Source organism: Vidua chalybeata, chromosome 12 (assembly GCF_026979565.1).
Source record: "Vidua chalybeata isolate OUT-0048 chromosome 12, bVidCha1 merged haplotype, whole genome shotgun sequence".
Taxonomy (NCBI): domain Eukaryota; kingdom Metazoa; phylum Chordata; class Aves; order Passeriformes; family Viduidae; genus Vidua; species Vidua chalybeata.
In genome coordinates, this window is record NC_071541.1 from 20,305,010 (window position 1) to 20,329,374 (window position 24,365).

Genomic DNA, 24,365 nt, shown 5'->3' on the forward strand with positions numbered 1-24,365 from the left:
TGGGAATCAAGAGGCCGATGAGGTGTATTAAGCTCAGGGGTAAGGTTAGGCGGAGGGGGTAAAGGAATAGGGTTTCGGTTAGGCGGAGGGGGTAAAGGAATAGGGTTTCGGATCTCTGGGGGAGTTACCGAATACAGGGGAGGTGGCAGATGGTCAAGAGGATCCCAAGGTCTACTATTTTCCTCTTCCTCCTCCCCAGTCTCCCGCTTCTTTTCCTTTAGTCTACAAACTTTAACTGGCTTATTCCTAAACCTCCCTTTTCCCCAACATGCAGCATAAGTAAGCTGTTCCTCGTTCCGTTCTGTCTGATCGTACAAACTCCGTATTAGTTGGGAGCACATCCACTCATCCTCTGAACCAAACCACGGCCACTCTATCCCTAGTCGCGGCCATACCTCTACACACAGCTGAACCATTCTAATCTTGTCCAATCCTTGGGTCAACTCATCCTCATCCCACCTATCTAACATTCTCCCAAGGGGGCTGTTTGGGGGAATGCTTTTCTCCTTCCTCCTCCTTCTCTCCTGAGGGCTCTTAATGCTGGTGCACTGTCCCATTTTATACACACAAAAAAGTACCTAACTTACAAACCCTCAAACAAAAGTTCAAACACACAAACCTTCAAACAAAAGTTCCTAAAGTCTCTCCTAGTAGCAGTCTCCCTTCTTAGGGAGTGAGCCTCCCCTGCGAGAGAGAACCGCCCTAACAGAACAACAAAAAGAAAACCCTAGGGTACCTCCCCGCGCGTTCCTGCCGGGTCCTAGCGGTCACACCTAGGGCGGGGAAGCCTTGGAACGGGGTCCTGGCGGGCTACTCCCTCCCCCGGTCCTCAACTCTCCCTTCTCCAGGGAACCCGACTCCCGGTCCCAGCGGGGCAGCGCTCACCCCTTCCGGCACTGCCGGGTCCCTACCTAGAGGCCGGGTCCTAACGGAAGCACTCGTGTCCTCGCTCCCTCCCTGCAACCCCTTCACGGGTCAAGTCCCTATCGGAGCCCTCACGCTCTCTCTTCCCTCCCCGCGCCTCCTGTGGGGCTCGGTCCTAGCGGGGCCTAGGACGTCCCTCCCTTCACCCCACGACCTTTCTCGGGGGAACCCTCTTGTTCGACCCCAAAGGGAGACGCCTCTTGCACTTCACCGGGCCCTGTTCGGGCCTCCACTCTCTTCCCCCCGTTCCCGGCCGGCCCCCTCGCGGGAGTCCGGAACCGCGGTACTAGGGGGTTCCCAACGCTTCGGGGGTCCGAGCTGCCGGCCCCCGTCTCACTCACACTCACACTCGCACGCCTCCCATGTCCCGCCGCCGGAGGGGCTTACCACTCCGACGCTCCGTATTCTCGCCGGCTCCTCCTTTAAGGAGATCTCGTCGTCCAGGTGTGGCCAGCAAGTCCCCCGAAGTCCAGAGTGGATGGCCAGTCCTCTTCGTCCTTCGTGGGCGTGGCGAATCCCGGATGAGCCCCCAGTTGATATAAATGGGCCTAGGAGACCTTGTGCTCCAACCAAACAGGCCTTTATTAAGAGATTTCAGCTTAAGGGGTAGGGGGCTCGGGGTTCGCGACGCCACCGCTGCTCCCTCGAGCCGGCGAACGGAGGAAGGGCCTCGATCCTGTCGGATACCGGCAGGGTCGGAAGTCTCCACCTTCTTTGGAACACGTCCGAGACTCGTCAATCGGCCCGCAGTCTTAGGAGGTGATCCTCTTTAGGCTTCTTCTAAGTTGCAGTGACCAGCCCGGAATGTTTTTATGCACTCTTCCTGCTACCAGGGACTGTCCCCGACCCATGGGCACCGGTAATTTGTAGTTCTGGGCTCGCTTTCTAGGGATAATCCAGATTTTAGTAATTCCGGAGATATGATAATTAATATGCACTCTCCGCGAGGCATCTTGGGAACCCGGAAACCTTCTCGGGGAGCAGCGGCAGGAGTACCCGACGCGAGGGAGAGGGTTTACAAGGATCTGGGTTTCAGAATACAGAAAGATAAAACAGGTAAGTCATAACTTCAACAACAACCCATCAGCTCTTAACATTATATAGAAAACAGATAAGTGTACAGTATTGAGAACAGCATTGCATAACCACTTTAACAAACTCTATCCATGACACTGGTGGTGGGTCAGAGAGAAAAGCCAAATGTGACAGACTGAACTTGACTGTAGGAGAGGGATGGCTCAGCAGAGGACATGGGGACGTGCGGTGCCAGCCAGTGACCGGGCACTCGGACACAGCAGGAAGACCCCGACTATCCCACTTCAGCTGGGAGGGTATAAAAGCCCAGAGGTTCTTTGTTCAGGGTCCCCCAGAGGCACCAGCTCAAGCTGCCACTGTTCCACCATGATAAAATTGTTTTAGAGATCCAGAGGTCTGACACTCTGCTATGGAGGACATTCCACATTTCCAATCTTTTGGGCATTTAGGAGCTTTTGATTTTGCTCTGCACCCAAGAAAAACAAACCCCCAAATGTGCACAAATAACTCCTTTAGCATTTCCTCCTTTTATTTTCAGCCGATTTTTACATTGCTCTCTGCTATCTTGTCCTTGCAATAAATTAATGCTCCAATTTCTTAATTAAAGTATTAATTGGTCCAAATAAAAATTTAGACAATAACAATGAAAAGCCACTATCCAAAAAAAGGTCAGGGCCGAGCCCGGGTATCGGCACTGGGTGAGAAACAGGCTTGACCGCTACAGCAGAGGGTCCCCTATGCTTCATGCCGACTGTCCTGCCCGAGCAATTTTTATACGGTTTTTCTTGCCCGAGGCAGAGTCCCTTTTCTTCCTTTTTGGACTGCACGTATTCAGGTGGAGTTCTTTCTCTGTGGCAAATTGAACAAAACACGTCCGGAGAGTGATGAGCACCCATGATCGCGTTCCCGGAATTCGGCATTGAGACGTATCTCCCCGATGGCTCCGGCTATCTCAATCTCAGATATTTATCGCGTATTCTTCGTCCAGGTGTTCCTCAGACCGCCTTGATGGACGATCCATCTCCGGGCTGGCCACGTTCATTTGATTGTAAATTAAGTTCTCCCTCCCTTGTCCAGGTGGTTTTGAAATTGTGTTGCAATCCCTGTCACTGGCATGTGCGTTTTAAAACTTCTTATAAGAGTATATCTTAACAGTACATGACAATAAAATACACAACAATCTTATTTGCACGAATTATCATATACACATAGAACAATCCCTCCCCTTCTATATAAGCATATTAATACGTGCTTTCTCTACCTTCTACACAACTACGTTTACTGGTGCTTTATATTATCATCTTATTTCTCAAATCTTAGTTACCTCAAGGTTCATTATGCCAGTCTTCCCTCGGAATTCCCTGATACAGTCTGTAGACCTCCCCTTCCCCTTTTATCTGTTCTTCAAATCTGGCCAAAGCATCTGCTGCTCTACGGTGTACGTTTTCCTCTCCCAGTTTCATTATTTTTGATACTTGATTTGTTTTTCCCATCGCACATTCTGGGTCTGTGGGCATGGCTGCTGCTTGCGTGCCCTGTACTACGGAATGTATCAACCTAATAAAGCATGGTATCAGGCAGGGTAGGAGTATGATCCCGGCTATTGAACATAATATAAAGAGTATTACCTTCTTCCACCATGCTCCATCAAACAGATAATCCCACCAGGATGCTTGGACTATGGAGTTCCATTTTTGTACTGGAACATGTGCTCCCCTTTTAATTTCTGTTGCCAGGCCTCTGATGCTTTCCCCATAGTCATCAATCTCTATACAACATTCCGATTCATTAAATTTTCCACAGACCCCTCCCTCTTCTGCTAATAAATAGTCGAGGGCTTATGCTGTTTTGATATACAAAGGCCCTCATCTGGGAGTGTTGTTTAGATAGCAGCTCGAGGGCGTCTGAGGTGTGGTTAGAAACGACCTCCACCACTGCCTGCAGTCTTATCAGCCGGTTTAACAGATAAATCTGGGGCAAGCACATTTCTCTCTCTCTCAGGATTTTTCATGGGGGTACACTGAGAGAAAGAAAGAGAAAACAATTTCTGTTTCTGCTCCTTGTTTTTCTGATGTGGAATGTGCTTGGAGAATTGTTTACCTGGGGTGATTGCTTGATTGGATGCTGGTGAGGATTGTTTGGACCTGGTGGCCAATCGGATCCACCTGTGTCTGGACTCTGGCGAACAGGGTCACGAGTTGTTAGTTAGTTCGATATGGTAGTTAGAGAAAGTAGCATGTAGTTTTTAGTATCCTCCTTTATATAGTATATTAATGTATTATAGCATAAAGAATAAATAAAGAAATCATTCAGCCTTCTGAACTGAGTCGGACATCATCATTCTTCCCATTGGGTTCGCCTGCATTTTACAACAAAATCGGGCTCCTATACCCCCAGCTTCCATCCTGAGCCCATGTTGCAGGACCATAATATTCTATTATCCTTTCTGCGGGCCACTCCTCCTCACCCCAAGTCTGACCCCCACCAAAAACAGGGACCTTCTTTTTTACCTCCCTTCTCTTCCTGCTCAGTCTTTCGTATAAGGGGGGCCCAAGTGAGCTGCGTTCTGACCGAGGTAGGGTAAAGAAAGCAGGTCTGATTAATCCTATTATACATGATCCTTTCCACCGCTGAGGCAACTCGCTGTATGCTTTCTTCCCACAGATCCAATACAAACCATTCGGGGCTTTCCACCTGACGTTTTTGATTTTGCGTTCGTTCGAGAACCCCCTCAACTCCTCCAAGGATTGGTAAGGGTTAGTTCCAGAGCTTTTGTTCCAGCAAAGTCCAATTTTTTCACTCCATTCACATTTGTCTCTTTTTCCTTGGCTCCAGTACCCTGTAGGGTTCTCAGGTTGTCACACTCTGCTTTTGTTAGAGGAGTTTATTGTCAGAGTGGACACACATGGAGCGTATCCTACCATTTCAATGTATTCCTTTGCCTCCCTGCTAACGCAGAACATCCCAATCACTCTTTTGCCCAAGACCCAACCCTCAGGTCTCTGAATTGTTTTTGAGGTTTTGGCATAATCCCATTTTAGGAGTTGCTCTGGGGCTAGGCTCTCACCTTTCCAAGGCCACTTTTCCGCTGATTTGAGCCCCCCCGCAGATCCAGCAATTAGATAAGCCCAATTCCGTTGCGATTTCCTGCATCAGATCCACAAATAGGTTTTGATCTGAGGCAGGTAAACCCCAGCTGGTATACTGCTTTTCCAGCTGATCATACTGCTCGCTTAGGGTTCTCAGCCTTTCCTGCTCCATCCTTCTTTTCCTCATTTCTGCTTCCTGTTTTCTCAGCTCCTGTGATAGCTGTTTCATTTTGCTCCCTGGGTCCACTCCCTCTTTGTTCCTTGAAAAGCAGAACATTCGGTCATATTGCAAGCCAACTCAGTCATCCTGATCCTCTAAAAGGTCCAAGATAACCGGCTCACCTTTGAGGGACGTCTTAGTTTCATACTTTAAGTTCTTGCCCACCCAGTATGTTTTACCACCCATAACATACATTCCCAACTGGTTATTGTCATTGCATAACGGATTGGTCCAAAAGTATGCTACAAACACTGACTCCATTTTTCCCCCAGTCCATACTGTTCACTTACATTTATCACAGATCGGGACAGGTACCTGTTCAATATTTCTTTTATGTACCTTGCGCTCTGACCGCCCGTCCTTAGGGGTCATCTTTTGTGTATACCACCTTGTTCTTCCTTTTAGCCTGCTATTCCCCTGCTGAGTGCTGTTCCTGGGGCAGTGCCCCTTTATCTTACCCTTGCTGCAGTTCTTTGGGACTGGGGATGTCGGAGCCTCCGATTCCCCGTGTTCTTTCTGGGCAGTCTGTACGCAGTGCCCGCACCCGTTGCCGGGGCCTTGCACCTCTGTGCTGGGCAAGTTACTCAAACGCGTACCGGTCTTGAGGCACATTACCAGATTCAGGTGGATCAGGACCCCCACGATTATTATTATTCCTCTGCCTCTGCCTGCGCCCACTGGGGTGCCACCAGTGGCGAGGTAAGCCATCTCCTCGGCAGCAAGAATAGTCTTCTGTGCTGTCATACCTGCACCGAGCTGCACACCTCCGTTTAAAGACACCCCACCTCGACAGTTTAACTGTGTCTGCACTGCAGCGTACTTTATTTAACCTTCAGCACTCGATAGCAAGAATTTGAGCCTTTGATTTCAATTTTTCCCTTATCCCGGTTTGGAACACACAAAACCAAATTTCAGAATCTACGTCGATTATCCCCAGTCTTGTGGCAAGCTCTAAGATACGGCTAGTCAGGCACAGTTCTTCTTCCAGGCACTTATCACACAAACCCCTTGGCCAATACCCCCTTCTACAGCGTATGACCCAAACCTCGTTACAGTACTCACATTTGAAATGCACAAATGGGTAACATTCACAATCGGGCTTAGTGCACCTTATCGGCTCCCTACCAGTCATTTACTTGGTCGACGCAAAGTGAGCTTTAGGTCCCCAGGTGGAGAGGTGATTTTCCACTCTGCCGTCTCTTCCCGTGGCTCGACCTTCTTTACTCGGGATGCGTGGGTCCAACCCTCTTCTGCTGTTTGTATGGCTGTATCTGTGGTTAAGAGGACAAGAAAAGCGCCTTCCCAGTGAAGTGTTAATGGGACCTCTTCCCATGTTTTTATGAGCACCTTGTCCCCTGGTTGTATTCTGTGTATGGAGAAGCCTAAAGGGGTATTTTGTGTCAGGATTCCCTGTTTCCACAATTCCTGTAGATTTTTACTTATAGATATGAGGTGTGGTTGTATCTGTCCATCTTCTATCCTTGGATGCCCTACTGGCATACCATGTTCATATGGCATCCCATACAGCATTTCAAAAGGTGACAGCCCAGTCTCGGAGTGAGGCATGGTTCGAATATTTAATAAGGCTAAGGGGAGACACTTTAACCAAGACATTTTTGCTTCCAAAATTAATTTTGCCAGTTGAGCCTTTAATGTTTGGTTCATCCTTTCAACTTGTCCAGAGCTCTGGGGATGCCAAGGGGTGTGGTATTCCCGCCGGCTCCCTAGAGAGTCAGCTAGTTGTCTAACAATTTTTGAAGTGCGTGCCTTGATCCAAATCTATGCATTTTATTAACCCATATCGGGGAATGATTTCTTCCAGTAGAAATGTTGATACTGTTTGAGCCGTTGCCCGAGAGCTCGGGAGGGCTTCTACCCAGTGAGTTAGTTTGTCTACTATTACTAATAAGGATTTGCATCTCCCCACCTTAGGCAGATCAGTAAAATCTACCTGAATCCTTTCAAAAGGTCTGTATGCCAGTGGGCGGCTTCCCAGTGCCACCTTTCGGGTCCTTGCCTGATTAATCCTTTGACAAACCATACATCCCTGTACCTCTTGTTTGGCTAATTCATAAATCCCTTTGCACCCGAAAAATCTCAGGAATTGCTCTGCCAGGGCCTGAGCACCCCAGTGTGTTTGTTGATGCAATCTCCTCAGGATCTTTCTGGTGTAGTCCTTAGACAATAACTCCCTTCCGTCTGGCAATTTCCACTTACCTCCTTCTAGCCGGCCTCCTATCTTTTCATACCCCTCGATTTCCTTCGGGGAGGGGTGGGGAGGATACTCCTGAACCTCCCCTTCCTCGATTCCCGGGGTACTTGCCTCCATCAAAGCCGTGCTTTTGGCCTCTTTGTCTGCAAAATTGTTCCCTCTGGTGCGGAACCGCATTCCCGTTTGGTGCCCCTTTACATGGACCACAGCAATTGCCTCTGGCCCCCTTATAGCCTTTAAGATCCGTCTGATTATTTCCTCATGCACCAGCCCTTTTCCCCAGGTATTGAGCAGCCCCCTTTCCTCCCAATTCCTCCAAAACGTGTGTACCACCCCAAATGCATATTTTGAATCTGTACAAATTGTTCCTTTTCTCCCTTCTAATTTCCACAAGGCCCTCAATACCGCATATAACACACAAGCCTGTGCTGACCACCCAGCATTCAGGGGCCCAGATTCCACCACGTCCCCGGTCCTTCTATCCACCACCGCATAACCCAACTTCCTTTTCCTGACTATGACCCTTGCAGACCCATCCACAAACCATTTCTCACCTTCTTCCAATTCTTCCTCTTCCAAGTCTGGTCTTATTTTAGTTTGTAGTTCCACCACTTCGGCACAGTCGTGGAAAGGCACTCCTGCTGCCTCCCCAAATAGGAATTGTGAGGGGTCTTGGGCCGAGGTAGTCCACAACTCCAAATCCTGGGAGTGGATTAATACAGTATTCTAGGAGCCTGGCATCAGTCAGCCATGTATCAGCCTTTTGCTGCAGAATGCTCCGTATACTATGTGGGGTGTAAACTACCAGTGGTGCCCTGAAGGTTACCGTCTTAGCTTCTTCTACTAATATTGCTACTGCTACAACTGCTTGTAAGCAGGTGGACCACCCTCTACGTACAGGGTCTAGAAGCTTTGATACGTATCCCACTGGCTTCCTGGCCCCTGCCCAGTCCTGGGTTAGAACCCCATGGGCAGTGTGATTGCTGACGTCCACAAGCAGTTGAAAAGGTTTCCTTACATCAGGAAGGCTCAACACCGGGGCAGCCACAAGAGTGTCCTTTATTTCCTTAAAACCTTCCTCATCCTGCTTTGTCCACTTGAGCTTATCCATGGTAAGCTTTTCGTAAAGAAACCTTACCTTCTCGCTGTATCCCTCGATCCATTGCCGGCAGTATCCTAGAAGCCCCAGCAGCTGCCTGACCTCCCTCTTTGTCTGGGGAGGGGGTAAGGTGATAATACCAGTTATCCTGTCCGGACCCAGCTTCTTTTTACCCTTTGTTAACCAGTGTCCTAGGTACTTGACCTCGGGCTCTGTGAACTGTAATTTGGATTTTGAGACCTTCAACCCTTTCTCCCCCAGAAAGCTTAATAGTGCTATTGTACCTGCCTGTACATCCTCCTCCCTGGGTCCGGCTACCAACAGATCATCCACCTATTGTAATAACTTGGTCCCTTTGACTGGCACAAACTCACTTAAGAGTTTCTCAAGGGCTTGCCCAAATAGGTTGGGCGAATCTACGAAGCCCTGAGGCAAGGATGTCCACCTTAATTGTTGCTTTCTATTTGTGTCCGGGTTCTCCCATTGAAATGCAAAATAGTCCTGACTTTCCCAGGCTAGCGGACAAGTCCCAAAGGCATCCTTTAAATCTATTGCACTGTACCAGGTATCTGCCGGGGATACGTTATTCAGTAGTGCGGACGGGTTCGAGACGGTAGGAAACAAGGTTTTTGTCCTTTGATTTACCGCCCGCAAATCTTGCACCGGCCTATAACTACCATCCACCTTTTGTACTGCCAGGATAGGAGTATTATGTCTTGACATACACAGCTCTAATGTGCCCTTCTTGATTAGATCCTCTATTACAGGTTTCAGTCCCCTCCTACCTTGCATGGGAATTGGGTACTCTTTGATCCTGATCGGATCCTCTGGCCTCTCAATCTCAATGTGAATAGGCTCCATGTTTGACCTCCCCGCCTCCCCCTGTGTGTGCCACACTTTAGGGTTTATTTTATTCTCATCCTCCACGGTCAGTTTGTATAAAGTTACCGTTAGCTGGGAGTCCTGTGCTATCAGGCTTATCCCCGGGACTACCATTAAATCCCTCCCCAGCAAGTTATAATCTGCTTCTTCTACCAGCAGTAAGTTCCCCAGGCAAAACTTATTTTCCAATTCCATTTCCACATTTTTCAAAACCGGTACCTTAAATGGTTCTCCTTTGGCCCCGATGACCACCATTGAGTCCTTACTTTTAGTACATCCCGGTGGCAGTCGCTGAACTGTGGTTCTTTCCGCGCCTGAATCCGCCAAAAATACCAATTCTTGTTTCTGGGGTCCAATTTTTAACTTGTATCAAGGGCTCTCCAGGTGTTCTGGACCCCAAATTATAGAGCCCCTGACACCGCTAATCCTCCTGAAAATTTTGTTCATCCTTTATTCTTTTCTTGCACTCCCTCTTGAAGTGCCCTCTCTGTTTACAGTGAAAGCACTCAGGGCCACTTACCTGTTTGTTTGTGCCCTTCTTTTGAGGGGGGTTCAGCTTGCCCCGGGGCCGTTGCGTTGGTGCCGGCTTTCCGGGATTCTGAAGCCGCTCCTGTTTTTGCGCTTCCCGTACCGCCGCCACCAACACCCTTGCTTGAGCCTTTTGTTTTTCGTCATCCCGCCTCATGTAAACCTTCTGTGCCTCCCTTAGCAATTCTTGGAGGCTTTTCTCTTGCCATATCTCTATTCTTTCTAGCTTTTTCCACAATTCCTCCCACGTTTTAGCAATAAATTGTGTTTTTAACAAAATAGCCCCAAGCAGAAAATTAGGGTCAGTGCCTGAATACATCTGGGGACTTTTTCTTTACCGTTCCAGCCATTTGGTAGGTGTTTCTACCCTCCCCTGGCATTCCCCCAATGCTTTACTGATGTTCTGCCCCTTTGGTACCGCCCCCTCAATTCCCTGTATTACCATGTTCCTCAGCCCTATCATTTTGAGCCGATCCTCCTCCGACTGGGCATTCCATGATGGCCTCTGTTCAGGCCACCTCTCGGCCCCGCTCCCCGCCCCGGGGATTCCTGTGTTCCCAATCCGTTATTGCAGCCTGCCGTATCATGTCCCCTTCCTCGGTGTTGAACAACGACCTTAGAATGGTGCAGATAGCATCATATGAATAGATACTGTTCCCCAAAAACTCATCCAGCCTCTCCGCCACCCCCAGAGGGTCATCCATTAATTTCCCCGTTTCCCTTCTGAAGGCTCTGACGTCTCCCGTATTGATAGGCACATTTACATGCCCAATGTCTCCGGGAGCGGTTGGTACTTCCCTTAGGGGTAGAGACCGGGTCTGTTCCCTTCCCCCTCACTATCGCCATGGTTCTCCCTCCGCGTCTTGCGACGCGTCCTGCTGGCTGGAGGAGAGGCAGTTTCGCCGGCGGGGAGTGTGTGCCCGGGGCCGTCCGCCTGCTGTGGCACAGGCGGGGGCTGAGAGGGACCCGGCGGGTCCGGCACCGCCAGAGCCGGGGGCTGTATATTACACGGCGGTGCCTGTGCCTGTGCGGGTTGAGGCGGGTGATCCACTGGAGCGGGCACTGGGGGCTGGACCTGGTTTAGGTATGGGGGTGGAAGGTTGTCCAAGGGCTCCCAGGTCTCACTCTGATTTATTTTAACACCCTGAGTTCGGACCGGGAATAGCCTGACACCAGCATATTCCCACAATCTGGCATAGTCCAGCTCCTCCCCTTCTGGCCCGCTTTCTTCATATATACCATCGTATAACGCCTGACACATTCTTGTATCAAATGTGCCAAACATGGGCCAAAACTGCTATTTCCCAATTTCCATGTTCCCCCATACCTCCACACAGTAATGTATCATCTTTTCCTTAGATTTCCCCTGTCTCTGGGGGCAGTGCTCCCAATGCTCCAAAATCCACCCCAACGGGCTTCCCCTTGGGATTTCTGGCAAACAGTCCTGCTGCCCCTTACCAGGTTTCCCCTGGGATTTTCCCTGAATTTTACTCTTTTTCTGCCCCATACCTCAACAAGCCTGCTTACCTTAATTCCTTTACCAAAGTCCTTGAATCCGTCCTGGATGATACTGAGGTTTTAGCCTGTCCCGATTGAATGTTACCAGCCTATCACTCACACAGCAAACCGCTCTGTGGACCAGCAACTGGTGGTGAGCTCTCTTACCTTTTCCCCGGACTTCCAAAGTCCTGGACCAAAGAGGTTTACTGTTGTAGATGTCGGCGAACCCAATGGGAAGAACGATGATATCCAACTCCACCTCAGAAGGCCGAACGATTTCTCCACCATAACTATGCTACAACACACCAATATGCTATATAAAAGAGGATACCAAACACTACATGCCACTTTCTCTAACCATCATATCTAACTCCTCACAACTCGTGACCCTGTTCTCCAGAGCCCAGACACAGGTGGATCCGATTGGCTGTCAGGCCCAAACAATCCACCATGATCCAACCAAGCGCTCACTCTGGGTAAACAATTCTCCAAACACATTCCACAAGAGAAAAACAAGGAGCAGAAATAGAAATTGTTTTCTCTTTCATTTCTCTCTGTGCACCTCAATAAAAAATCCTGAGAGAGAGAGAAATGTGCTTGCCACAGTTTACCAGTTCTCAAACACCCGAGAACATACCCTCCCTCATCAATCCGCCCGTGATCGAACCCCTGAACTCCCCGAGTTGCACGCTTTACACGTAAAATGAGATTTCCCCATTCCGTTTGCTTCCCCCGCAACCGACCACTTTCCTCGTGGAAGAGTGGAACTGCGATCGTCTTGGGGCCTCTCTCACCCCGTGACAATGGCACATCTCACACACACGCTCGATCACCCCTCACTCAACCATGCGATACTTACGGTCCTTTTTCCCGCGTGGATTCTTCGTGCACGTAGATTTTTATGAGTGAAAATATTTAACCGCGGCCTCAGAGATTCTGCTCCGAGTTCCCAAGAGCTCTGGGCCCGTTTTATCCCCCTTTTTTGATAGTGGCTCTGGCTCCGAATTCAAAATCTGTTTGGTTCTACGGGACTCCCCAGTGCCCTCCGGCCGTCGAAATTGGCAGGGTGTCGCCCAGACAAAAAAGGGTTTCCCCAGACCCCCAAATCAGATCACATCAAGGCTCACCATGATTGTTATAAATGAATGCTCCAATTTATTAATTTAAAAAAATGTATTTATTGGACCAAATAAAAATTTAAAGAATAACAATGAAAAGCCACTATCCAAAAAAAGGCAGTGCTGTGTCGTGGTTTGACATGGAAGTGAATTTTTTCCAGGAAGTTGGGTCAAACCAATCAGTGGTCAGGTTTGGATATTGGCACCTGGAGTGACCACTGAAAGTATGGACACGCCTCTGAGAACACAGGGGGTTAAAAGCAAGAACTCCCAAGGGAACTGTCTCTTTTGGTTCCGGTCGTCAGAGAGTGCAGACTCCCCCCCTGCCCAGCCATGGGCTGGGTGGGGGAGGGGAAGCCACGCGGCCTTGTCCAGGTAGGCCGAGGGGGCTGAGGGTCTGGAACCCAGCCAGCTCCTGGACGGAAGGGTGGAGAGGAGCGGAGATGCCTTTGTTTCCCCCCCCCCCCCAAGAGGGAAAGAGACAGAGAGCCTGACAGCACCTGGAAATTTGCCAGCAGAGGAGAAGGAGAAGGGGGGGGGGATGCCCAGCGTGGGAGGTGGCGGAACACCGGACCGAGATATCAGCCGTCCAGGGAGTCTGAACGTTTAACCCTTTCCAGGAAATGAGGGCTTTTTAAAAGTATTACTCCTCCTTGATTTGTAGTGGAAGAGAGATAGTCCGGGACCTGAGATGTTAGAAGAAGAAATATTTAGGTGGGAGGAGATGATGAAGTAGCTTTTGGCTGGACTTTTCTTGTTAGCCATGGACTGAACCAAAATCTCCTGCAATAGAGACTGCATTTTAGGGGGATGCAGTGGTGACCCAAGGAGACCTGTTTCAGCTTCGAACAGCACAGGAATGGCGAGAAACGAAGAAAGCTGAAGAGGGAATGGTGATACCCTCTGTCTTCGGGAAGAAGATGAGTCCTGTTTGGACCCCTCGGCCCCAGGGGAAAATGGGGGGGGACTGTAGTCCCAAGATGAGAAGCTGAACTGTTGTATCTTTGGGTCTGTGGCAAAGCATCCTTAAAGGAGCCCTATGAGTAGTCTGTCCATGCACGGTGGTGAGAGCACTGTGACATGGAATGGAGAGTGTCACACTGGCAGATTTTTTTTTTCCGGGCGGTTGCCATGTGTGACAGGGAAACACAGGGGGCAGCTGTGTTTCCTGGGGGGTCTGTGGTGCAAGAGAGACTTCTCTCTCCCTTGATAGTTTGAGTATGGATTACCTGAAGGGTGGTAATTTGATCAGGAATCCCGGGTGATGTTTCATGGCTAGGTGTTTTTGGAAATTGGGAGGAGGAGGGGTGTTTTAAAAGGTCTTCATCCTGGATTTAGTTTATGTGTTTTCTGTATTAGTAGTTGTTTAATAAAGTTTTTTTTTTCCTTTATTATTAAGCTTGGGCCTGCTCTGCTCTGTTCCTGATAACATCTCACAGCATTTATTAAGGAAAGGTGCATTTTCATGGGGACGCTGGCATTGTGCGAGTGTCAAACCATGACATGCTGAACCCGGGTATCAGCACTTCGGTGAGACACAGGTTTGACCGCTACAGCAGAGGGTCTGGAGCCAGTTGGGGTAGGAGGGTGGAGAGGATGGGCCACATGGGCCAGTGGGGCTTCGAGGAATAGGGGAATTCCAAAGGGGTGTTGCAATCAGGGATTGGCCCCATGTGAAAGTGGCAGGGAAGGTTTGGGCACCATGGGACTGGGTTGCTATGACAGGCAGGGAAAGAGCTGAACAAGAGGCGGGGAATGGCATGAGGGTCAGCTTTGAGGGAGGGTAAAACCCGGGGGTAAGCAAACTCAGGGTGAAAATTGGGGTACAACAGAACGAACCACCTAACAAGGAAACAATAAAATAAATTTATACCATAACAATCAAGAGCGTCTCCAGGCACACAGTCTGACCAGCAATGTCAGCAGGCAAAATAAAGGTTTTGCTGAGCAATGACCCTTGGATGAAGCAAAACATTTACAATCAGAGCAGTCCATTTGTACAGATGGGGGTACACTCTGGGGGTACAGCCAATGCCATGAGGTCACAGCAGGCTCTGGGGTCAGAGCAGGCTGAGGTCACATCAGGCTCTGGGGTCACAGCAGGCTGAGGTCACAGCAGGCTCTGAGGTCACAGAGGTGCCAGAGCCCCGTGGCTGCACAGCACCACAAGGACCGAGCAGTCAGTCCTTGAGCACAACTGTTGCGGCAGCAGCGGCGGTGGCAGCAGTGGTGCTGACATTGGGACAGCGGTGTCAGGACAGCGGTGGCAGCAAGAGCTGCGGGACTGGCAGAGGGCGAGGCACCATGGCCCTTGCTCTACGCCTCTTCCTCCTGCTCCTCCTGGCCGTGGCCCTGCCTGCCAGGGCTGCCCAGGCTGCTCCGTTGCAAGCGCGGGGAGCAGGTGAACTGGCAGCCTGGCTCCCCTTTCCCGGGAGAGCGCTCCCTGCTCGCCGGGAAGCGCTGCGGGATGGTTTTCCCCTGGGCTTTAGGGAGGGTTTCCGCTGTGGGAGGGAGAGAGTCCCAATGGGCCCTGGGCTGCTCCACCCTCCCTGCCAGGGATGTTGCACAGGGCCTGCAAGGAGGATGGAGAGTGACCAGGAGCCAGCCCAGAGCTCCCGAGGCCCCTGTGCAGCTTTGGCCGTGTCCTTTCACATCTGGCTGCCACGGCCTTACCCAACTGCCTTGCAGTGCCCCACTCCCAAAGACAGAAGGGGATCCCAGCACACCATGGAAATGGTTCTGATCTGTGCTCCCTTCTAGACTGGGATCATGAATTGGATTATTTGGAAGTCCTGATGAATGACGGCTTGAAGTTCTTGGAGGATGTTGGAGGCAAGTTTTCAGTGTGCCTTTCCTGAGAGAATAACCAGAGTCAATGTGACAAGAGCTCACTCATGAGCCATTTCCCTTAACATCATCTTAAGTTTGAAGGAAACTGGAAGCCTTGCCCTGCTCCCTTCTGGAGCCCAGAGCGATCCCACAGGATCGCTGTCAGTGGGAGGAAGGAGCATTTGGCTGTCCATCTTCCTCCCATGTGCAATGCCAGTGTGTCCTTCCGTGTGCTCTGTGCAGCCACGGAGGAGAGCAGAGAGGGAAGGGGCCGGGCTCAGGGCTGCGCCCCCGGGCTGAGCCTTGGGTGCAGCCTGAGGATCTCCTACAGCGCCACGGGAGCTCTTCTGTCCTGCCTTTCTTTGCAGCTGAACCTGTTGCTGAAGGTGGTGCAGCTTCCCAACCCATACCCAGTACTGACCCTCTGGGAGATGCTGAGGGTAGGTCAAGGCCTTTCCCCCTGGGAGAGCTGCCAGCTCAGAGCCCAAAGCTCGGCCAGGGGGGCATTGCTGCAGGTGCCAGGACAGAACCATGCACGTGTGTGCCCTCGCCCTGCACCATCCCCTCAGCACGTCTGCGGCTCAGTGCTGCTTGTGCAGATCTGCAGAGATGACAGAAGCTCCTGTGGCTGTTGAGTTACAGGTGTGTCTGCAGAGAGGACTTTCCCAGGACCTTTGGTGGAAGTTGCACACAAGCCCAGCTCCCATCACAAGGGTGAGTGGTGTGTCCCTGCTGACCCCACAGGCTGTGCACTGGTTTTGTGGCATCCAGTCCTGGGAAATGGAAATATTTTGCTCTAAGGTCCTCAGACAGAGAAGATCAAAGACACAGCAAACAAGATATCCCTGGAACCATCTGAACTCATGTGGCAAATGCTGAGGGAAATGCTGCAGGGAGGACAAGGTGAGAGCATTTCCCTCAGCCTTCCCCTGGGACTCAGCAGCCGGGGGCGTTCCCTGCACATCTGGACACATCGTGCCCGGCACAGCGGGAAGGAATCCATGGCAGCCTGGCTGCCCCGCTGCTGCTTTCACGGCCTGCAGGGCTGTTTCCCAGCCTGGCCTGGCTGCAGCTTCTCCCCAGCCGCTGCAGGAAGGCATTTGGCAGCAGCTGACAGGGAGCCCAAACTGCACCATGGGCCGTGCACACCCTGAGATCCCCTGCAATTTCCCAGTCTTTGGGTGGATCTGGTTTAGGGGCTGTTTGGAGAAGGGACCAGCATCCGACAGTCCCAAAATCCTGAGTGTTTTCCGATCCTTACCCATGCCTTTCACAAGTATCGCCTCCTGAAGCTGTCACTTTCCCCATTCCCAAAAGGGAATGTTTCCATCTGATCCAGCTGTCCCTTTTCCATTCTCCAGAGATGGAAGGAGAGGCTGTGCAGAAGGAAGCATTTCCCAGAGGAAGCAGTGATTCTGTGCCAGCCTCTGCTGCAGGAAGGGAGGCGATGCCAGGCACAGTCACTGGAGGTAATTGCTGTGCCTCTGGGCCTGAGCCCTGCTGAGGCTTGAGCTGCCCTCTCTGCTGCTTGGCAGTGCAGGCACAGCCCAGACAAGAGCGGCACAGCCCAGGGGAATTATCCTGAGCAGGCTCAGGGCACTCGGGTACTGAGCAGTCCTGCTGGGGTCCCTCTGTGGGAGACACATCCCGAAACCTGGGAGAGACTGCACAGGGTGACCATGGTGGGGAAAGGGCAGAGGGCGAGAGCAAGGCTCCAGTGTGTCCTGAGAGGGACGGGCTATGGGCCCTCGGGCTGGGGGAGGTGTCCTAGCAGAAGGAGGGCAGGAGGGAGGGAGGGAGGGAGGGAGGGACAGTTGTGGCACTGCCTGCTGCAGTCTTCCCCTGGCCTTTAGGGAGGATTTCCTCTGCATGGGAGTGAGAGACTCCCATTGGGCCGTGGGCTGCTCCAGCTGCCCCTCCAGGGATGTTGCACAGGGCAGGGAAAGAGTGTGGAGAGTGACCAGGAGCCAGCCCAGAGTTCCCCAGGCCCCTGTGCAGCTTTGGCCATGTCCATTGACATCTGGCTCCCACAGCCTTACCCAACTGCCTTGCAGTGCCCATTTCTCAGAGGCAGAAGGAGATGCCAGGACACCCTGAAAAATGTTCTCATCTGTGCTCCGTTCTAGATGAGGCTGATGGGAAGGCTTCTCCATTAGCTTGGCTGAATGAAGTTCTGAAGCCCTTGGAGCCTCCTGCAGGTATGTTCCCACTGTCTCACCAAGGAGTAATTGCTGACAGCCTGCCAGGACAGGTGACAGAAGCTTCTCTGGCTGTTCAATTACAGCTGTGTCTGCAGGGAGGAATTTTCCTGCCCCTTTGCTGATTGCTCCGCGCAAGCCCGGCTCCCTTCGCAGGGGTGAGTAGTGTGTCCCTGCTGACCCCACAGGCTGTGCACTGGTTTTGTGGCATCCAGTCCTGGGAAATGGAACTACTTTCTGTTAAGGTCCTCCGAGAGGGAAGAACAAACCTAGAGGAGAGAAGGAATTGCTTGAGTCAAACAACATCCTGAAACAAATAGTGGAGAAACTGCACAAAGAGCATGGTGAGAGCATTTCCCTCAGCCTTCCCCTGGGACTCTGCAGCCGGGAGTGTTCCCTGCACATCTGGACACATCGTGCCCGGCACAGCGGGAAGGGATCCATGGCAGCCTGGCTGGCCCGCTGCTGCTTTCACGGCCTGCAGGGCTGTTTCCCAGCCTGGCCTGGCTGCAGCTTCTCCCCAGCCGCTGCAGGAAGGCATTTGGCAGCAGCTGACAGGGAGCCCAAACTGCACCATGGGCCGTGCACACCCTGAGATCCCCTGCAATTTCCCAGTCTTTGGGTGGATCTGGTTTAGGGGCTGTTTGGAGAAGGGACCAGCATCCGACAGTCCCAAAATCCTGAGTGTTTTCCGATCCTTACCCATGCCTTTCACAAGTATCGCCTCCTGAAGCTGTCACTTTCCCCATTCCCAAAAGGGAATGTTTCCATCTGATCCAGCTGTCCCTTTTCCATTCTCCAGAGATGGAAGGAGAGGCTGTGCAGAAGGAAGCATTTCCCAGAGGAAGCAGTGATTCTGTGCCAGCCTCTGCTGCAGGAAGGGAGGCGATGCCAGGCACAGCCACTGGAGGTAATTGCTGTGCCTCTGGGCCTGAGCCCTGCTGAGGCTTGAGCTGCCCTCTCTGCTGCTTGGCAGTGCAGGCACAGCCCAGACAAGAGCGGCACAGCCCAGGGGAATTATCCTGAGCAGGCTTAAGGCACTCGGGTACTGAGCAGTCCTGCTGGGGTCCCTCTGTGGGAGACACATCCCGAAACCTGGGAGAGACTGCACAGGGTGACCATGGTGGGGAAAGGGCAGAGGGCGAGAGCAAGGCTCCAGTGTGTCCTGAGAGGGACGGGCTATGGGCCCTCGGGCTGGGGGAGGTGTCCTAGCAGAAGGAGGGCAGGAGGGAGGGAGGGAGGGAGGGAGGGACAGTTGTGGCACTGCCTGCTGCAGTCTTCCCCTGGCCTTTAGGGAGGATTTCCTCTGCATGGGAGTGAGAGACTCCCATTGGGCCGTGGGCTGCTCCAGCTGCCCCTCCAGGGATGTTGCACAGGGCAGGGAAAGAGTGTGGAGAGTGACCAGGAGCCAGCCCAGAGTTCCCCAGGCCCCTGTGCAGCTTTGGCCATGTCCATTGACATCTGGCTCCCACAGCCTTACCCAACTGCCTTGCAGTGCCCATTTCTCAGAGGCAGAAGGAGATGCCAGGACACCCTGAAAAATGTTCTCATCTGTGCTCTGTTCTAGATGAGGCTGATGGGAAGGCTTCTCCATTAGCTTGGCTGAATGAAGTTCTGAAGCCCTTGGAGCCTCCTGCAGGTATGTTCCCACTGTCTCACCAAGGAGTAATTGCTGACAGCCTGCCAGGACAGGTGACAGAAGCTTCTCTGGCTGTTCAATTACAGCTGTGTCTGCAGGGAGGAATTTTCCTGCCCCTTTGCTGATTGCTCCGCGCAAGCCCGGCTCCCTTCGCAGGGGTGAGTAGTGTGTCCCTGCTGACCCCACAGGCTGTGCACTGGTTTTGTGGCATCCAGTCCTGGGAAATGGAACTACTTTCTGTTAAGGTCCTCCGAGAGGGAAGAACAAACCTAGAGGAGAGAAGGAATTGCTTGAGTCAAACAACATCCTGAAACAAATAGTGGAGAAACTGCACAAAGAGCATGGTGAGAGCATTTCCCTCAGCCTTCCCCTGGGACTCTGCAGCCGGGAGTGTTCCCTGCACATCTGGACACATCGTGCCCGGCACAGCGGGAAGGGATCCATGGCAGCCTGGCTGGCCCGCTGCTGCTTTCACGGCCTGCAGGGCTGTTTCCCAGCCTGGCCTGGCTGCAGCTTCTCCCCAGCCGCTGCAGGAAGGCATTTGGCAGCAGCTGACAGGGAGCCCAAACTGCACCATGGGCCGTGCACACCCTGAGATCCCCTGCAATTTCCCAGTCTTTGGGTGGATCTGGTTTAGGGGCTGTTTGGAGAAGGGACCAGCATCCGACAGTCCCAAAATCCTGAGTGTTTTCCGATCCTTACCCATGCCTTTCACAAGTATCGCCTCCTGAAGCTGTCACTTTCCCCATTCCCAAAAGGGAATGTTTCCATCTGATCCAGCTGTCCCTTTTCCATTCTCCAGAGATGGAAGGAGAGGCTGTGCAGAAGGAAGCATTTCCCAGAGGAAGCAGTGATTCTGTGCCAGCCTCTGCTGCAGGAAGGGAGGCGATGCCAGGCACAGCCACTGGAGGTAATTGCTGTGCCTCTGGGCCTGAGCCCTGCTGAGGCTTGAGCTGCCCTCTCTGCTGCTTGGCAGTGCAGGCACAGCCCAGACAAGAGCGGCACAGCCCAGGGGAATTATCCTGAGCAGGCTTAAGGCACTCGGGTACTGAGCAGTCCTGCTGGGGTCCCTCTGTGGGAGACACATCCCGAAACCTGGGAGAGACTGCACAGGGTGACCATGGTGGGGAAAGGGCAGAGGGCGAGAGCAAGGCTCCAGTGTGTCCTGAGAGGGACGGGCTATGGGCCCTCGGGCTGGGGGAGGTGTCCTAGCAGAAGGAGGGCAGGAGGGAGGGAGGGAGGGAGGGAGGGACAGTTGTGGCACTGCCTGCTGCAGTCTTCCCCTGGCCTTTAGGGAGGATTTCCTCTGCATGGGAGTGAGAGACTCCCATTGGGCCGTGGGCTGCTCCAGCTGCCCCTCCAGGGATGTTGCACAGGGCAGGGAAAGAGTGTGGAGAGTGACCAGGAGCCAGCCCAGAGTTCCCCAGGCCCCTGTGCAGCTTTGGCCATGTCCATTGACATCTGGCTCCCACAGCCTTACCCAACTGCCTTGCAGTGCCCATTTCTCAGAGGCAGAAGGAGATGCCAGGACACCCTGAAAAATGTTCTCATCTGTGCTCTGTTCTAGATGAGGCTGATGGGAAGGCTTCTCCATTAGCTTGGCTGAATGAAGTTCTGAAGCCCTTGGAGCCTCCTGCAGGTATGTTCCCACTGTCTCACCAAGGAGTAATTGCTGACAGCCTGCCAGGACAGGTGACAGAAGCTTCTCTGGCTGTTCAATTACAGCTGTGTCTGCAGGGAGGAATTTTCCTGCCCCTTTGCTGATTGCTCCGCGCAAGCCCGGCTCCCTTCGCAGGGGTGAGTAGTGTGTCCCTGCTGACCCCACAGGCTGTGCACTGGTTTTGTGGCATCCAGTCCTGGGAAATGGAACTACTTTCTGTTAAGGTCCTCCGAGAGGGAAGAACAAACCTAGAGGAGAGAAGGAATTGCTTGAGTCAAACAACATCCTGAAACAAATAGTGGAGAAACTGCACAAAGAGCATGGTGAGAGCATTTCCCTCAGCCTTCCCCTGGGACTCTGCAGCCGGGAGTGTTCCCTGCACATCTGGACACATCGTGCCCGGCACAGCGGGAAGGGATCCATGGCAGCCTGGCTGGCCCGCTGCTGCTTTCACGGCCTGCAGGGCTGTTTCCCAGCCTGGCCTGGCTGCAGCTTCTCCCCAGCCGCTGCAGGAAGGCATTTGGCAGCAGCTGACAGGGAGCCCAAACTGCACCATGGGCCGTGCACACCCTGAGATCCCCTGCAATTTCCCAGTCTTTGGGTGGATCTGGTTTAGGGGCTGTTTGGAGAAGGGACCAGCATCCGACAGTCCCAAAATCCTGAGTGTTTTCCGATCCTTACCCATGCCTTTCACAAGTATCGCCTCCTGAAGCTGTCACTTTCCCCATTCCCAAAAGGGAATGTTTCCATCTGATCCAGCTGTCCCTTTTCCATTCTCCAGAGATGGAAGGAGAGGCTGTGCAGAAGGAAGCATTTCCCAGAGGAAGCAGTGATTCTGTGCCAGCCTCTGCTGCAGGAAGGGAGGCGATGCCAGGCACAGTCACTGGAGGTAATTGCTGTGCCTCTGGGCCTGAGCCCTGCTGAGGCTTGAGCTGCCCTCTCTGCTGCTTGGCAGTGCAGGCACAGCCCAGACAAGAGCGGCACAGCCCAGGGGAATTATCCTGAGCAGGCTCAGGGCACTCGGGTACTGAGCAGTCCTGCTGGGGTCCCTCTGTGGGAGACACATCCCGAAACCTGGGAGAGACTGCACAGGGTGACCATGGTGGGGAAAGGGCAGAGGGCGAGAGCAAGGCTCCAGTGTGTCCTGAGAGGGACGGGCTATGGGCCCTCGGGCTGGGGGAGGTGTCCTAGCAGAAGGAGGGCAGGAGGGAGGGAGGGAGGGAGGGAGGGACAGTTGTGGCACTGCCTGCTGCAGTCTTCCCCTGGCCTTTAGGGAGGATTTCCTCTGCATGGGAGTGAGATACTCCCACTGGGCCGTGGGCTGCTCCAGCTGCCCCTCCAGGGATGTTGCACAGGGCAGGGAAAGAGTTTGGAGAGTGACCAGGAGCCAGCCCAGAGTTCCCCAGGCCCCTGTGCAGCTTTGGCCATGTCCATTGACATCTGGCTCCTACGGCCTTACCCAACTGCCTTGCAGTGCCCATTTCTCAGAGGCAGAAGGGGATGCCAGCACACCCTGAAAAATGTTCTCATCTGTGCTCCGTTCTAGATGAGGTTGATGGGAAGGCTCCTCCATTAGCTTGGCTGAATGAAGTTCTGAAGCCCTTGGAGCCTCCTGCAGGTATGTTCCCACTGTCCCACCAAGGAATAATTGCTGACAGCCTGCCAGGACAGGTGACAGAAGCTTCTCTGGCTGTTCAATTACAGCTGTGTCTGCAGGGAGGAATTTTCCTGCCCCTTTGCTGATTGCTCCACGCAAGCCCGGCTCCCTTCGCAGGGGTGAGTAGTGTGTCCCTGCTGACCCCATAGGCTGTGCACTGGTTTTGTGGCATCCAGTCCTGGGAAATGGAACTACTTTCTGTTAAGGTCCTCCGAGAGGGAAGAACAAACCTAGAGGAGAGAAGGAATCGCTTGAGTCAAACAACATCCTGAAACAAATAGTGAAGAAACTGCACAAAGGGCATGGTGAGAGCATTTCCCTCAGCCTTCCCCTGGGACTCTGCAGCCGAGGGCTTTCCCTGCACATCTGAACACGCTGTGCGCGGAACAGTGGGAAGGGATCCATGGCAGCCTTGCGGCCCCACTGTTGCTTTCACACCTTGCAGGGCTGTTTCCCAGTCCCCAGCCTCTGCATTTGGCACCAGCTGACAGGGTGGCCAAACTGCATCATGGGCCATGCACATTCTGGGATCCCCTGCAATTTCCCAGTGTCTGAGCAGATCAGGAGGTGCAGCTGATTGCAAGGGTGTGCTACTCACAAGGGAGTGCTCTGGCCCAGTGACAAGAGCTTGGGACATTTCCTGATCCATATCAATGTCTTTGACAAGCCTGGCATCCTGAAGATGCCCCATCTGATCCAGCTGTGCCTTTTCCTTTCTCCAGAGATGGAAGGAGAGGCTGTGCTAAAGGCTGAGTTTCCCGGAGGAACCAGTGGCTCATTGGCAGCCTCTGCTGCAGGAAGGGAGGCGATGCCAGGCACAGTCACTGGAGGTAATTGCTGTGTCTCTGGGCCTGAGCCCTGCTGAGGCTTGAGCTGCCCTCTCTGCTGCTTGGCAGTGCAGGCACAGCCCAGACAAGAGCGGCACAGCCCAGGGGAATTATCCTGAGCAGGCTCAGGGCACTTGGGTACTGAGCAGTCCTGCTGGGGTCCCTCTGTGGGAGACACATCCCGAAACCTGGGAGAGACTGCACAGAGTGACCATGGTGGGGAAAGTGCAGAGGGCAGGAGCAAGGCTCCAGTGTGTCCTGTGAGCACCTGGCTACGTCCCCTGGGGCTCTGGGAAGTTTCCCAGCAGAAGGAGGGCAGGAGGGACAGAGGGAGGGAGGGAGGGACAATTGTGGCACTGCCTGCCGCAGTCTACCCTTGGCCTTTAGGGAGGATTTCCTCTGTGGGAGGAAGAACGCCCCCAGCACCCAGGGCTACTCCCGCTCCCCCTCCAGGGATGTTGCCAGGGCAGGGAAAGAGTGTAGAGAGGATCAGGAGCCAGCCTAGAGCTCCCCAGGCCCCTGTGCATCTTTGGCCATATCCATTTCCATCTGGTTCCCACAGCCTTACCCAACTGCCTTGCAGTACTCAGTTCCCTGAGGCAGAGGGGAACTACAGCACACCATGGAAATGGTTCTGATCTTTGCTCCCTTCTAGATTGGGATCACAAACTGGATTATTTGGAAGCCCTGCTGGAAAATGGCTTGAAGATCTTGGAGGATGTTGGAGGCAAGTTTTCAGTGTGCCTTTCCTGAGAGAATAATCAGAGTCAATGTGACAAGAGCTCACTCATGAGCCATTTCCCTTAACATCATCTTAAGTTTGAAGGAAACTGGAAGCCTTGCCCTGCTCCCTTCTGGAGCCCAGAGCGATCCCACAGGATCGCTGTCAGTGGGAGGAAGGAGCATTTGGCTGTCCATCTTCCTCCCATGTGCAATGCCAGTGTGTCC

At 52.7% G+C, this 24,365-nt stretch overlaps 1 protein-coding gene across 15 annotated transcripts in view; it reads left to right on the forward strand.

Annotated features, from left to right (window-relative positions):
- Positions 1-24,365, forward strand: part of LOC128794028 (uncharacterized) — a 64,489-nt gene that overhangs the window by 14,528 nt on the left and 25,596 nt on the right. For 3 of the 15 annotated variants that reach the window (XM_053953605.1, XM_053953602.1, XM_053953607.1), the window contains exons 6-24: positions 15,805-15,876; positions 16,073-16,150; positions 16,238-16,339; positions 16,798-16,905; positions 17,563-17,634; positions 17,721-17,792; positions 17,880-17,978; positions 19,202-19,273; positions 19,360-19,431; positions 19,519-19,617; positions 20,841-20,912; positions 20,999-21,070; positions 21,158-21,256; positions 21,715-21,822; positions 22,480-22,551; positions 22,638-22,709; positions 22,797-22,895; positions 23,313-23,420; positions 24,073-24,144. In XM_053953605.1, the coding sequence (XP_053809580.1) occupies positions 15,805-15,876; positions 16,073-16,150; positions 16,238-16,339; positions 16,798-16,905; positions 17,563-17,634; positions 17,721-17,792; positions 17,880-17,978; positions 19,202-19,273; positions 19,360-19,431; positions 19,519-19,617; positions 20,841-20,912; positions 20,999-21,070; positions 21,158-21,256; positions 21,715-21,822; positions 22,480-22,551; positions 22,638-22,709; positions 22,797-22,895; positions 23,313-23,420; positions 24,073-24,144 (1,620 nt within the window). Of the gene's footprint in view, positions 1-14,488; positions 15,009-15,367; positions 15,440-15,804; positions 15,877-16,072; positions 16,151-16,237; positions 16,340-16,797; positions 16,906-17,562; positions 17,635-17,720; positions 17,793-17,879; positions 17,979-19,201; positions 19,274-19,359; positions 19,432-19,518; positions 19,618-20,840; positions 20,913-20,998; positions 21,071-21,157; positions 21,257-21,714; positions 21,823-22,479; positions 22,552-22,637; positions 22,710-22,796; positions 22,896-23,312; positions 23,421-24,072; positions 24,145-24,365 lie in introns of those variants that run through there. The other 12 variants (XM_053953592.1, XM_053953595.1, XM_053953599.1 and 9 more) reach the window with 10 other exon arrangements.